Source organism: Anopheles maculipalpis, chromosome X, assembly GCF_943734695.1.
Source record: "Anopheles maculipalpis chromosome X, idAnoMacuDA_375_x, whole genome shotgun sequence".
NCBI classification, from domain to species: domain Eukaryota; kingdom Metazoa; phylum Arthropoda; class Insecta; order Diptera; family Culicidae; genus Anopheles; species Anopheles maculipalpis.
In genome coordinates this window covers 5,660,505-5,675,703 of record NC_064870.1, presented here as the reverse complement: position 1 = coordinate 5,675,703, position 15,199 = coordinate 5,660,505, and the positions used below count along the sequence as shown (strand labels likewise).

The window sequence follows — 15,199 nt, the reverse complement described above, 5'->3', positions numbered from 1 at the left end:
CAGAAACATAATCGGACAGAGGAGCGCGCGCGCGCGGATAGTTTGCAAACATTTTTTTTATTTTATTTATTTTGTTGGTTCTGATTACTGGGTATAAAACTAGGCTGACGAAAATCACGGATCCAAACAACAAAAACTGTGGATGAAACTGGATCTCGAATTCCAGTCATGGGCCGCGAGCGTGCTAGACATGCTGGCTTACACCCGATCCTCATCCGATTTCTGCTCTGCTCTGCCATTAATCCTTACGATGGCGATACCAGCTCAGCGTAAGGACGAACAGCAAATGGAGAGAGAGAGAGAGAGAGAGAGAGAGAGAGAGAGAGTGAGAGGGAAAGAAATCACTGCATCACGATGTCATTGGACTGTAAAGTTGAACGATACAATCGAGATAATTGGTGATTGTCTGGATACGTCGAAACTAGCACATGCACGGCCCAGAGCTTGCCCGAATGTTTACTTCTTTTTTTCTCATCTTTCTGTTGCGTTCCTGTACCACGCCAGTCCTCTCGGGCAGTACTATCCTTAATGATTTCGTGAAACTTTGACGTTTGGTTGGGCGCGAATCCGTCGACGGGGTTCCGACTGCAATTAGTCGTACAATATAGAGGCACAATGATGCCGCTGCCGTCTATCGCAAACTATGTCTAAACTATGCCTTCTCTGCTTTCTTTTTTCCTTCTCCGCAGGTAAGCCGGCTCATTGTAATAATGGTCAACCGACGTCAACGATTTAGGTGCAGCAAAACGAAGTGTTGGTACGGTGCGGTACTGCGGTGGCGAACTGAGTGTACTGAGTCCGCGATCCGACGGTAACTCGGCGCTCTCCTACACCGGGAAGTTGCACCCCTAAAGTTCCGACTACCTTTCGGAAGCAGAATATACACAGAGGTCGTACTGCTGCTGCGGCTTGATGCGACAAGGGTGTTTGGTTCTCAGTGACTCAGAGTGCGTGGTTTAGTGATTTTGGGCAGCGATAAAGGCCAGTGCCAGCTTAAGGAAGCTCGCGTCAAAGGCAACTTCCCATCTGTGGGCGTGCGTGCCAGCTGCACAAAACAAAGTTTTTCGTTTGGGCTGCGACAATACACGACTAGCAGGGGGTTTGCTCGTAAGAGGAGCGACTATCTCATCATCTCATCTCATCTCAGAATCAACGGTTACATTACACAAATAAAAAGCACATGCTAACGAACCTATCGCACAGTAGTAGTGACTCGGTGGTAGTAGTATCTTTCTCTTAACCAGGTTTCATCATCTCTCGTATGTATCTCGGCTATACATGTGTGCGTGTATGAGTGTGTATGTGTGTTCACACATTAGTTTTACCAATCTCTGTCTGGCAAAGTGTGTGTTGGTGCCTGGTGCGTGTGCATCTAGTTGGATGAGGCAACCCCCCCATGAAGTTGTGATTCCATCTTTCGGAACTGCTGCCACTGCTAATAGTAATGTAATGTAATTGTGTACATAGCAAGGGGAGATAGCGAGAGTGAGAGCAGCCTTTCAATAGCGACATACATGAACAGTGCTCTAAAGTATGCGTGTGTCGTTTACCCACTTCGCCCATACGAGTGAAGAAATCGTACCTCGGATGGGATTTTGTTAGTCTTAAGCTCAAGATTCAGAACTAGTCGTACAATGCTGTTTTAGTGTTCCTAGCACGGGCTGCCTAACCGTGTGGTGGATGGGCATCATCACTCATTACCCTCATCAGTAGCAGTGCGCCAAACTGCTCAACTAGCCTGAACGGAACCACATAACTGTCTATTACGTGTCCTGGGGATGCAACAGCACCCGAGGAGCTAGACATTTGGTGTGGACTCGACGTGGATTAGTATATTCGGCTGACAGTTCCAACTCGCAAATATCAGTTCATACGCACACACACACATCCTACATATATACATGCTCCTATATACAAACACGAGCGTGTGCGATGATACTGTATTCCTCGGAAGACACTCGCAGCAGGCAGTAGTAGCTTGCCGTTCTTCGTAAACGTGTACGTGAACCGGGGGTTTCGTCTACTGTGTTTGTGTGTGTGCTTGGGGAAGCACGCGCGCGCGCGTGTGTGTGTGTGTGGGAGGGCAGAGGCGGGGGAAACAGCAGGCTCGAATGGCATCGTTCAAACTCGCAACAAGCTCGCAGCACGTTCGTACGACACAGCTTTAGTAGTCATGAAACTAATGAGCCCGCTGAGGGCGCTGCTACTAGCCCTCGTAATGACGCTCGCCGAATCTGCTGGAGGTAGGTTGGTGGGTGTGTTTGGTAGTTGTAAATTAATTTCTAACAGCACAATTGAGCGTGTCCTTATCGTCCTGCGTGCAAAAACATAAAACAAAAAAGAACTTTTGCTACAGCTCGGTTTTAAAACGATTTGGGGGGGGGGGGGGGGGGGGGGGGGGGGGGGGAATGTGGCAGGAAAAAGGGTAAATAGTAGAAGGTGTGGACGTACATTACTAAGAAGATTAACAAAGCAATGACGGCAACAAACGAAAAAAAAAAAATGGCGACGAAAAGTATAGTCACTCAAGCTACAACGAAGCAGGCTGCAAGAATGGTGCAAAGTTATTTAAAAAAAAGGCGAATACTGAATACGCAACAAGCGCCATAACCACTAACCACGAACTGACAGCGTAGCAGGAATGACGGGAGAAAATGGCACGGCTCCAGCTAGAATAGTGGTCACTGGTTGCAGATAGATTAAAAATAGATTGCACCACCTGTAGAAAGGCTGAAAAAGAAAGTGAGCGAAGCAGCTAAAAACAAATCCAAACAAAAAAAAATAGCATGCAGCAGTGACAGCAAAATGGGGACCGACCGACCGTAAGTGACCGAAGGGAAAAAAAAACCTCCCCAGCGATATATCCATAATGGCGTCCCAACCCTCCCTGGACTGGACAAACAAAGCGCAAAACGTCGTGTTTCGTGCAAGTCACGCTGCTTTCGTTAATGGTTTGTTTTAGAATTCCTACGCTTTACCCGTGATTAAAGTAGTGCGGCAAAGCGTTTGGATTCTGAAACGAAACATTAGTAATCACACCGCTGTCGTACCGTTCCAGCAAACAACAAAAAACCACTTTAGTGCCATAACAGTTTGCGGATTGACAGATGTAGAAAAAAGAAAAATGGATCGTTTCTAAAAAAAAAAAACACCCAAAACAACAAAAAAAGCCTAATGGTGCCTTTTCGATGGATGCGATCATTAAATTTAGATACGAATGACGTTTCTTTAGCGGTGTATGTGAATGGTACCGAGTGTTAGTTATCTGTCATGGCGTCTATAGCTACTAAGCAAGCTCCACACTAAATGGTTGGTAATAGAGCAGCAGGATTTCTATCCGGATCCAGATCAGCTGTATGAGGGCAGCAGCGTTACATTTAAACTTGCAACCATCAGGACAATCTTTGCTTGACGGCACCAATTTCCATTCATCATCTGACAGTCAGTGCCAGACAGACGGTCGCACAAGAACTGCTGTGCCACGGAAGCAACTGCTCGAATAAATGTTTACACAAATTCCTACACGGGATTACAGCTGTTTCCCGACAGCGTTACCGCCGTAATCAGTGCACAATCTAATCGATGTACCGTTTTCTGTGCGTCTCTTGCCGAACTCTTTCCAGAAGCTGACTACACATTAGATGATTCGTTCTGGAATGAAGAAAGCCCAGTAGGTAAGTTTTCGAGTGAGTCGACCGGCCCGCTACCGATACACCAGCTACACCGCCATTACATTCATACACCGAGGGACGGCAAGGACAAAGTTTGACATTCCCGCCACATCTTGTCATTGTCATTGCTGGTCCTGGTTCGTTCGCATTGTCTCCAGTCACTTTCCCAGGCACTTCTTGTGCTTGATGACAAGTTGCACACCGCCGTGTGGGAAGTGAAAAGTTTCCCTCATCCCAACATCCCATCCTTCTCCCTCTCTCCCTCTCTCTCTTTCTCCCGGAAACACTCGCAACTGTCGCGGGGGCATAATCCGCATATTCATGAGCATTCGACTTCTCGCGGAAGACAAAACTTTCCTGGTCATCTGTCATCATAAACACAAACATCTGCACACGAACACACACCTTCAAATTCATACACTTGTACGGAGTACTAACTTGCGGCCATGTTGTGTGTCCCTGCGCGCTTACCGTTCCAGGTGAAGTGGAGCGTCTGCTGAAGGAGCACCAGCAAAACCAGGAGCTCGTGGATAAGATCGGTAGCAGTTACTACCAGATCATCTATCCCGTACAGTTGCGCCATCATGAGAAGATGGGCATCTCGACGCGTGAAGTTAACCAGCCAAAGGTACGCTATCGCTTCCGCGAACCGGCGGATACGAACCGGACACGTACACGTAAATCTTATTATTATGAAGCTAATTATGCTGTGTATGGTGGTGGTGATGATGAGACGGGTGGTGGAACGGTATGTGTTCCTTTCTATCATAACATGCATCCATTTCACGTTTGGGTTTTTTTTTAGTTCGTTTATTTTGAGTCGCATCTGTCATGTTTTTGTTGTACCTTTTTTGTAACTGTCATGTGGTTTATTGGTTGTTTTTCTGTTTGTTATTGAACGTTGATGGTTTTGTGATGTGTTGGACTGTTGAAAGGAAACACAGGGATACGCCACAAAAATACAATTCAATCAAATGCAATAAATCGTTTCCTTGAGCAGTTTTTCGCATACCCAACTGTTCAGCGTCCATGACATGTTAGTCTACACACACACATATATATACACACTGATCGTAATTTTAGGTTTAAACATACAATTACCTTCATTCTACAACTTCATTCTCGACTCATTCATTCGCATAAAAAAAAAAGAAATAGCTGAAGGAATCTTCAGTTATCATAGGTTCTGCACGGCAAACCCAAACAAATTCGAGCAGTTCGAGAGCATTTCTCAAGCAGCGTGTGTTTTATAAAATGGTTGTTTGAAAGGATATTTTCCTCCGAGCATCTTTCGAGTGCACACGACGCTAAGGAAACACACGTAACACGAGCAGGAGAGCTCTTTATCTCTATTCTCCATTATCTTATTACACGCTTCCTGTAGCCATCATCTCACGGCTAAAATCTTTTGAGCAAATACTTTAAAACCCATCTGCTCCTGTCAGATTACGGGTCGTGTTTGTGGTTGCGCATAACATGCTCTCCGCCGGTGTTAGATAAATATCGTACCAGAAGCTCCTAATCGTGGAGAAAATATAGAAAAAATTATTCGAAATAAAACCCACCGATAGAAATATAATTTTGTCACGCGAATTGCATACTTTGTGGCGCAATCAATGTGGGTTTAATTTTTTAATAGCATAATATGGATAGATATTGGTAAAGGCACCGGCCAGGTGTACTACGGTTTAGCACACTCCCGTAAGGAAGCTTTAGTCTTAGCAAAACTCTTATTTCAGCTGCACGACACTTAACCCTCCCTGTTTTATTCTACCCCTAAGTGCCGTATCGCGTATTTTACAACCAATTCCTTCCCGCTCTCTCTCTCTCTCTTTCTTTCTCTTTCTTCTCGTATTTGTCTTGCTTCTGTCTGCCTGGGCAGTTTCCACAGCGTGGCTACGACGGTAGCTACTCGGGAAGTGGCGGTGGAGGCCGTGGCCGCTCGAGGGTAAGTGTGCATCCGCAATCTTCCGCAAGCATCATATTGAAAGATGCTTCGACAAAGCTCGCCCCTAAACGGTACTGCCGGAGTCGAAACGGGTACGCAGGCAAATGGGTCGATTAAAAATCTCAAAAAACATTCATTAGGAAGCTTAATGGAAGGAAACAATCAAGCGATGAAAAATGAGATGCTGGGCTTTTTTTTTCGCGCGCTCATCATCGTTTAGCTCGGGTAGATGGGAAAGGCAGCAGCAACAACAACTACAAAAAAAAGAAAAAACCCCTCCCCAGAAGCACAATCACGAGATTTGCATCTTCATCGCGCCGCCAGCCGGATGCTTGTTAGCACACAGGGGTCTACTACCGTTCGGTGTAAAACCGTTCGCCCCTGGGTCTCGCTTATTCGTCAGCGGAAATCATAGTCATCCGTTTCCGTGCTATTCGGACAATTGCTTTCGAACCGAAGTGTCGCCACCGAGACGTACCAGCGCAAAATGCCTTTTCCCCCCGCACACTGTGTGCTTACTGTGTGAGCAACTTGTTTGTTTCGAGCACAACCTCTCCCGGGTGACGGAAATGAACGTATTTATTGGAAAAATGGCTGCTACTGCTGGTGCTGGATGCCTCGGAGGGCGTTGGGTTGGGTGCGAGCAAGGAAAACTATACATGCAGAAAGGATGGGGGTTTTCTTCAAGGACACGTGAAACGGCTTTGTGGCGCAAAACACACATACAGATGTGCAAGGGAGATCTTAGCTTGAGGATTTCCCCGCTTCCAGAAGGCTAGTCTCACCCCTAGCTGTCAAAGCTAACCTGATATAATCGGAATAATTTCACCGAAGAGAATTTGCTTTCCAATGCCCGTAACCCGTTTGCAGCGAGCCCGTTTTCTACGTGTGTACGCGTGGCGATACCTGTCGAAGCCATCGACAGCCAGATTAACGTGTCTTCCCTCGTTCCCGTCATGTAATTAACGGGCTCCAACTAATGAACCTTTAATTTTCTCTTGTCCCATTATACGTTCGCAGACTGGGAAGCATTTTCATCGAACATCACTTTTGATAAAAGCTTTTAACCATAAATTTCGATTAGATTTGGAATTAAATACGTGAGTATTTGCGTGCCACGGCGCACGATGCTTGGTGGCACCAAGTTGTTCCAAGGAGAAGGCGCAGCGTCCCGTACCTGTGCCTGCTGTTTCTAATGGGTTTGATTTATGTTGCATTTTGTGTTTTCCTCCCTCTACAGACAATTACTAGCTCCCAACATTGTACAGAAGCACTATCTACCTAGCGGGTTCGCTCAGGATTCACATCGAGTAAGTAATTCGAGCAGTTCGAGCTGTTTGACAAACCAGCTGTCACCACTACTTATGTCGATCTCTGTCTGTGTACTTGCGCTTGTCAGGAAATTGAACACTGCTACTACCACGGCACGGTTAAAGACTATCCGGGAGCTAGTGCAGCCTTCCACACCTGCAACGGTGTCAGCGGTGTGATACACGTCGGTAATGAAACGTTTGTTATTCATCCATTTTACGGAGGTGATTTATCGGTATGTTATTCTTCCATCTTCTTTCCAAAAACCGTGGCCCCCGTGGGGGCGGTTGGATTACTCACAACCCAGTATGCCCTTGCCCTTGTGTGAAGTGTGCTGAAAGAGTCGACGCACGCTATACAGTTTCAAGCATCCCGTTTATTGGACGCAGTCCAACTCATCCTCACACTCAAGTGCTCTGATCCGTTTTGTTTTTCTGGGACCGCTTCTTCAGTCTCTTCTCACTCTCTCTCTCTCCAAACATTTGTTCTTGAATTTCGTCCGGTGCTCCAGGAACCACTCTTTGCGGGCAGTACGACTCCTTCAGCAGATGGGCTCTGTGTGTGTATGTGTGTACAACTACTAAAAAAAACCATCCCCGTTCGTTTCAGCAGAAACATCCACATGTTATATTTGAAGCACGTACAAAATCAAATAAAGGCTGTGCGAATTCCGGCAACCTCGAGTGGAGGACGCGCTCCATACGCCGCGGCAGCAGCCATCATGCCGGGCTGGTGGAGCTGATCGATCGTAACGGTGCGGGCCGGTACAGGCGGGATGTGCGCGAAACCACCAAGTACATCGAAACGGCACTCATCATTGACAAGGCGATGTTCCAGAAGCGCAACGGCAGTACCCGAACGGAGGTGGTCCACGACGCCATACAGGTGGCCAACATTGCCGATCTGGTATGTATTGCGTTGGCTGATCGCTGGGAAGAATTACTAACCTCGGTGTTGCCTTCTTTCCCTCACCGAAATATGCAGTACTTCCGCACGCTGAATACACGCGTATCCGTTGTATATATCGAAACATGGCAGGGCCAGAATCAGGCCCAGATCGATGGAGGCAAAGATATTAGCAAAGCAATATCCAATTTTAACGACTATACATCTAGGAATTTGTATAAAATAGATAAAGATACGACCCAACTGCTGACGTAAGTATTGCTGGAGGTGTAGATCTACTGTGACTCTGAGCACGCTTGTAACTTCGCTCTTGCCTCTCCGTTTCTGTTTGCATTCAAACACACACACACACACACACACACACACACACACACACACACACACACACACACACACACACACACACACACACACACACACACACACACACACACACAAACACACCAGTGGTGAAACATTCGCTGGCGGTGAGGTTGGCATGTCCGTACCGGAAACCGTCTGCACACCGAAAGCCGTTGGTATTAGCGTAGACATGAATCCTTATGAGCCGCATCTGCTCGCCGGAACGATGGCACACATGATAGGACATAACATTGGCATGGGTCACGACGATAATCGTAAGTATTTCACCCTCGATCTGATGTCTACTCAGCAGTATCGGCGGCGGTAGGACTTCGGAGGGCGTTTTTTTTTTGCTTTCGATTATCCTTCCCTTTGTCTTTCCCAGGTGACGAGTGCATCTGTCGAGACTGGCACGGTTGCATTATGTCGCAATCGATTGTCGGGTTGGAGAACGTCCAGCCGTACAAGTTCTCCGAATGTAGCCGACTGGATTACATCGATGCGCTGCGCATCGGTCATGGGCTCTGTTTGCTGAACAAACCGAACGAGGTATGTAAGCGGTTAGAAGTTAGGCGCCGTCTCTCTTGTGCTAAAACTCCTCCAAAAACGTTTTCCCCAACAAAAAGGTGGAACTCCGCAAGAACTGCGGTAACGGTATCGTGGAGGACGACGAGGAGTGTGACTGTGGCAGTGCGCTCGACTGCGACAAGACGGATCCGTGCTGTGACGGTATCACGTGCAAGCTAAAAAAGGAGTCCCAGTGCGCGACTGGGCCCTGCTGTGATAAATGTATTCTAAAGCCTCCGGGCGTCATCTGCCGCGATGCGCACAACGAGTGCGATCTGCCCGAGTACTGCAATGGCGAGTCTGGCCAGTGCCCGCCCGATGTACATAAGAAGAATGGCAACCCGTGCGGTATGAATTCGACCGGCTTCTCGACAGGTGTGTATGATCGGTGGTTCTCGCGTATAGCGCGACTCGACTAACTCGACCCGTCCCGTTGCATGTAGGCTACTGCTTTAATGGCGTCTGCCCGACCCAAGCTGTCCAGTGTGAGCGTATCTGGGGCTACAGCGGCACCGGTGCCGATCGAGTGTGTTACGAACAGTTCAACTCGAAGGGTTCCATCAACGGCCATTGCGGCAAGGACAGTAACGGCAACTACATCAAATGTGAGCCTGAGTAAGTGTAACACTGTGGAGAAGGAGGTGGAGGAGGAGGGAGAGGAGGAGGGGGAGAGGAGGAGGAGTAGAAGGAAGGAGGGGGGACTGGAGTAACACATCACAACGACATCCAACAACAATGTCTTTTCGTCCCGCAGAAACATCCAGTGCGGTTCGTTGCAGTGTAAGGATGGTGACCGTACGCCGGTGGAGGACTGCAGTGAGCATCTGTATTCACGCGCAATCATCTCCATACGTGGCACGGAGTACGAATGCAAGTAAGTAGCCAGTAGCCGGGATGGCGCACCGCCGTGTGCATTGGTCGTAATCTGTTGCGGATTGCATTGATTTCTGCGTTCAAGGTCAATAACTGGGACGTCCACTAACTCCAACACGCCACCGTTCGGGCTGGTGCGCGACGGTACACCGTGCGGCGATAATCTGATCTGTGTCAATCAGACGTGTGTCAGTATCTTTCCATACATCGATCAAACCAAGTGTCCGACGAACCACAACAATCTCGAATGCTCCGGCAATGGGGTAAGTAGTAGTGGCGGCGGATGCGGCGCCATTATGCATTATCGTTCGCACCGTTGTCAGCATGCCAGATCACTTAGCTGCTGCTGCTGCCGTGTAGCGAGAGCACAGTCTCTAGAGCGTGCCCGAACTGCTAGTCAAGAGATCTTGACAACTGCTCAGTGTCAGCCTTGTCCGGGATGGGCAAAGCTGCCATCGTTGCCTACTTACGTTCGAACCAAAAACCCTAACCCCATATCCCGTTCGCCCACCCCCCCGTTATAAACAGGACTGTACCAACAACAATAAGTGCTTCTGCAAGTTTGGCTGGACAGGTCCGGATTGCTCAATTCAGGCGCATATCACTACCACGTACGCATCGCCGGTCACGTCCACCACGCCGGAAAGCACTATCGTCATGGAGAAGAAAACGACTCGTTACGGTAAGTTCTCTCGTTGCCCATGCTTGCGCTTTTCCCAACAACAACAACAACAACAAATACGTCAGTGAGTAGTGCTGTTGCCACTACTTACCTTTATATCAATTTCAGTTTGTCCGATGGTTTTTCGTTCATTTTTTGTGTTGGACATATTTGATGCTTTCTTTAGTTACGACACACAGTACAGTATGTAGCTTCATGCATACGTACAACAATACTTCGTTCAGCTTCGAAAAAACCACTAGGGAAAGAAAAATGAGGACCAAAACAAACAAAAAAACAGAAACCACCATCTTTTGGTACAACCGTACAGTACAAGCTATTAGCCAGTGCAGTAGGACACAGCGATAAAAGTCGCGACACCGCAACACCAACCCATAATCTTGACTACATATAATAATACTCAATCAAGTGTAGTGTGGAACCCTCGGCTTGCCTCTCCGCCAAAACGATCAAAGCCTATGGCGTGGTGTGCGCTCTGTAAAGCCACATCATCAAGCTCGATCCGAAATCTCAGACTTCGCGCCTGGTTTTGCCCTTAACCCCATTAGTTGAAACCCATCTTACCCGTACGCCATTGCTGCAATGGTGTCGTCTAGTGGGAGGACCAAGCAAAACATTCAGGCTAGGTGTGTTGCAAGGTGCGCCACCAACCCGTGCCCTGCCGCAGCACCGAGAGGAACAATTGTCTAGTGTGTGAGGGTCTGTCCGGTGTCAGGGTTGTGTTTGCGCAAATCTCTGCCAATTAGGATGAACAATTTTCTGCCCATTCCGCCCCGTGTTAGTTTCGCTCTCCCTTACATGCAGTACTGGTTTGATGTTAGCCGTGTCCATTGTCCAACACCAACTGCTTCAGTAGAACGCAGCAACCTTGAAAGTGTTCGCGTAGGCCATAGAGCATCAGAATATCTTCTCGTTGACAAAAGCTACCAAAAGCAAGCCTGCCTGTCATTTCTCATACTGTTATTAGAATGTGTGTGTGTGTGTTTGTGTGTGTCTGCGTGTGTGTTTGTGTGTGTGTGTCTTATGTTGTCCAATCAGGCAAATCAAGTTTATGGTGGTGTGTTCCAGCGCTTGCGAGCCGTGGATAGTTTACATTCCGGTGAGCAAAGCTTGACTAGCTGACCACTACCGTGTGTCGCGAGTTATGGCACAAAAGAAAACGTTTGCACAGCGTGTCAGATAGATCAGATAAATCCTTCTCGCATCCTAGTATTTGTGTGATGTGTGCACACGACGTTTTTAAGTAATACCTTGCAGAGTTGAAGAATAGAGACATTACAGCTCTCTACAATCAGTATGACGGTGTAACTGTCAATCTTAGTATCTTGAAGACTTTACCCACACACACACACACAAACATTAGACTCCTCAACAAATACACACACACACACACACCCACACAGCACAAAGTTTAACCGGTAACAAATTATGACAATGGTAATCGTCAACTTGTTCTTTGCTAGCAGGGCACAAAGCACACACCAACACACAAACATACACACCGATACACATCACCTTAACGTTCTGTCTCATTTTACGCTTCAATTAGTGCTAGCAGCAGTGTATTGATTCCGGTAGAGGTCGCTCTGTTTCTTGTCTAGTACTATTCATCCTCACTCGTTCTTCGCTATCTCCCGTTTGTGTGCGTGCACCTCCGTTGAGATGCTTGAAAACATCTGCGATTGTTGCAATTATACACTTCACTAACTAACGAACGGTGTGTTTTACCTTTTGAACAAAGCGTAGACAAAGCGTGTTCTCCCCACCTACGATACACTCGCTTTCCCCGGCTCGTTCTTGTTATCGATGAAGTGTACACCAGTGCAAGGACATACTGAAACCTTTGAAGAATAAAACCGACCTGCCAACCAGCTGCATCCTGTCCGATCATTAAGCGACACTTCCAGATCCCCAGCAGATCCAACACACACGCTCACATACAAACACCAGTGTGTCCTTATGCATCGCTTTAAATTGTTTCTCTCCTTGTTTCTTTCTTCTCTGCCTACCGACATATCAACGCAAAACCAATACCACTCCACGATTTCCCTGCTCACGCAAAAACGAAAAATGAGAAACCAAAAACAAAAAATTCGTATAAATCAAAACGAACCAATTACAATTGCAATTCACCAAAATCAAAACCATCTGAAAAACAAAATAACCAAAAAAAAAACAAAACAAAAAAACTACTCGGCTCGGGTTTCGAACATGCGTGCGGCTCACCTGCGGCAAACGTATCCTTCAACAACGATCAAATGCAATACACAACTCGCAACCAAACACCACCACCTTACCACCATCCCCTCAATACACCCTCATCGAAATCGTTGCGTGCGTAACGCGGTAACTCTTGTGCGACCGTTCGGCCACCATTTGTATGCAACGTGTAACAACCGTCACCGGTATCGGAATATGTGGCCGTTTGTTTCGAACAACAACAACAACAACAACAAAAAAACACTCTCACACATACCAAAATGGCTACAAACGAAAAAAAAAAATACTGTGACAAACCCGGAATTTGGATGCTGCATCGCACCCATAACGCACCATCCATTTTGTCCATGTTCGCTTCACCAATACGTACGTACGCCCGACACTCGTCCTTCGGTGTGGTGATACGTCCATCGAACCCTGGCACGTGTGCACGCCAAAATAAATAAAAAATCACACCCACACGCATATCCGGCCAACTTCAATAACTCCTTCTTCACTGCACCCGGCACCACCACCCGGTACGAATCAAATACGTCAAACTTTGCCTCCAACGTCCAATTCAAAACTGAAAACAAACAACGTGTAACGCCATCACTTGCAAATTTCGGGTGTTTGGTGGTGGTGAAATTGGATTTGAAAATGCCACAAAAAAAAACGATGGTGTGACGGACACAAAAAATACAAAACAAAACATGATGGTTGGGCCCGCGTAGATCACGACCAGGGTAAAGTGAGCACCTTGGCGATGGTAATCATGTTAGTGGTAATCGTCAAATGTGTCTTCCTTTGTTTCGCGTTAATGGCTGTTTGCTACAGGTAAAAATGAACCACATATAATTGTCTTTGTCAACTTCACGATCATTCTAAACTTCCCCGTTACTGTGCTTGTCCCTTCAAAACCAACATTAATTTAAAAAAAATACCAAAAACAGTTTACACCTTTTTGTTTTCGTCTCCATAAACGACTCAAAGCAAAAACTTAAAAACCCTCCTCTTCTAAACTTCTCTTCTACCATGGTGTGCGTACAGCGCATTATGGCTACGCTACGGTTTTGGAGGTTTGGTTGCTGTGACACTGCTCAGGAGCGGCACTGTCACAAGTGATTGTATGTTAGGCTTTAGTCTACGAGAACTCTAGCGAGAAGCTAATCTCGTGCATGTTAGTCTGAATGTTAGTACCGTTTGGCTTAGAAACATGGCGCACCAAAGTTTTCTGTGAGTGTGTGTGTGTGCGATCAGCTGTACTATCCATCAAAATTTGACAGCTAGTATCGTTTTTTGCATCACATGAAGGGTGTTGTTTCTAAGCAAAATGAATTCTCATTCACGTTCCAAATGACTTCACTTGAATGGCAATGACGTAAAAATGTTATCAACGTCAAAATTAACAAAGGCACTTTTTTCGCAAAAAAAAACACAAACGAATTGTTTACTTTTCGTGCAAATGTTTTCAAAATTGTTTCGACTGTGCAAATTGACACGTCCTTTGCCAGCTGTCAAAAGCTCTTACAGCTCTTTTGTTTTATTTGTTCTTTCTATCTCGCTCTCTCTCTCTATCTCTCTTTTCTCTCTTTCTTATCTTCACTCGTAAATCTCGTTCATTTATTCATTCCTTACTGGTTTTTATGTCGTTTCACCATTTCATCCACTGCATAATTACATCGTGTTATGTTTAGGATCTGTTTTTGCGTTTAACTCGGTTTTTTTCTTTTCTTTTTTCAATTTTTTTCCTTCTTTTTTTCTTCTTTTGGTGTTCTTTTTCTCCCGTTTCTTGTTGTTCTTCCCTTTTTGTTTTTTTTTTTTTCGTTTGCCACTTTTTCCAGATCCCCTAAAACCACTCCCGACAAGCCTGCGGTTCAAGCACGTAGGCGTGCGGCAAACAAGCTGAAAAGCGGACTGAACACTCACGCTTAAAAATGTAATTGGATAAAAGGATGGAGCAAAATGTTAAGCCAATTGTGTAGGTGGAACGAAATCGTTGCCGTTAGTCACTGAAAGGGGAAATGTGTACATGCGGGACCATTTGGGATAGCTTGGCGTGTGAACCATTTTTAACCCACCTGGTTGACCAGATTGCAGATAAGTTAATTAGTGTACAATTCTAGATTTACTACCACGGCACGCACTGGTTCGACCAGAGCCGGATACATTTTCTAAATGTCATATTGTCATTATGTCGAAACAAAACCAAACGATTGCTGTTTACAATGTTAGAGTTGAAGCAAAAAAATAAATAAACCACTAACAGAGAAAAGAGCGGTCTTCACTTTTTACACATTTGTGTTTGGCAACTCAAACACTTTGCTCATATGAGTTGCTTCGTGAACATTTTCACACAAGCAACACCCGTTCATTCATCGTGTGTACTAACTGTCAAAATGAAATTCGCGTCAACAAGGAACTAAGGTACCGGTTGATGCCCGGTTAAACGGTTGGCTTCAGTTCTTGCAGCATCTAATCGCTTTCCGTACCTTGCTTGCGTAACTAAATTGCTACCCATAAACCTCGTTCGAGCGTGCAGCCACAGGGCTCTGTAGATTTTCTATCGTTGCTGTTTATGTTCAGTTTTTGGTCCTCCTTTTGTACCATTTATCTTTTACTCTCTCGCTCTCTGTTCTATACTTTCTTTATCATTTTTTTTCCATATCTGTCCACATTGTATCCGTTAAACTGTATCGA

The 15,199-nt window shown here is 46.1% G+C and overlaps 1 protein-coding gene across 14 annotated transcripts in view; it reads left to right on the top strand.

Annotated features, from left to right (window-relative positions):
* LOC126563597 (disintegrin and metalloproteinase domain-containing protein unc-71) overlaps positions 1 to 15,199 on the top strand; it is an 86,535-nt gene that overhangs the window by 44,610 nt on the left and 26,726 nt on the right. For 5 of the 14 annotated variants that reach the window (XM_050220614.1, XM_050221184.1, XM_050221028.1 and 2 more), the window contains exons 2-16: positions 3,624 to 3,674; positions 4,151 to 4,299; positions 5,554 to 5,619; positions 6,640 to 6,719; positions 6,860 to 6,929; positions 7,019 to 7,165; positions 7,540 to 7,836; positions 7,915 to 8,087; positions 8,284 to 8,453; positions 8,564 to 8,727; positions 8,805 to 9,120; positions 9,189 to 9,360; positions 9,500 to 9,619; positions 9,704 to 9,881; positions 10,147 to 10,300. In XM_050220614.1, coding sequence (XP_050076571.1) covers positions 3,624 to 3,674; positions 4,151 to 4,299; positions 5,554 to 5,619; positions 6,640 to 6,719; positions 6,860 to 6,929; positions 7,019 to 7,165; positions 7,540 to 7,836; positions 7,915 to 8,087; positions 8,284 to 8,453; positions 8,564 to 8,727; positions 8,805 to 9,120; positions 9,189 to 9,360; positions 9,500 to 9,619; positions 9,704 to 9,881; positions 10,147 to 10,300 — 2,307 coding nt within the window. Of the gene's footprint in view, positions 1 to 2,093; positions 2,244 to 3,623; positions 3,675 to 4,150; positions 4,420 to 5,553; positions 5,620 to 6,639; positions 6,720 to 6,859; positions 6,930 to 7,018; positions 7,166 to 7,539; positions 7,837 to 7,914; positions 8,088 to 8,283; positions 8,454 to 8,563; positions 8,728 to 8,804; positions 9,121 to 9,188; positions 9,361 to 9,499; positions 9,620 to 9,703; positions 9,882 to 10,146; positions 10,301 to 13,233; positions 13,337 to 15,199 lie in introns of those variants that run through there. The other 9 variants (XM_050221334.1, XM_050220949.1, XM_050221262.1 and 6 more) reach the window with 6 other exon arrangements.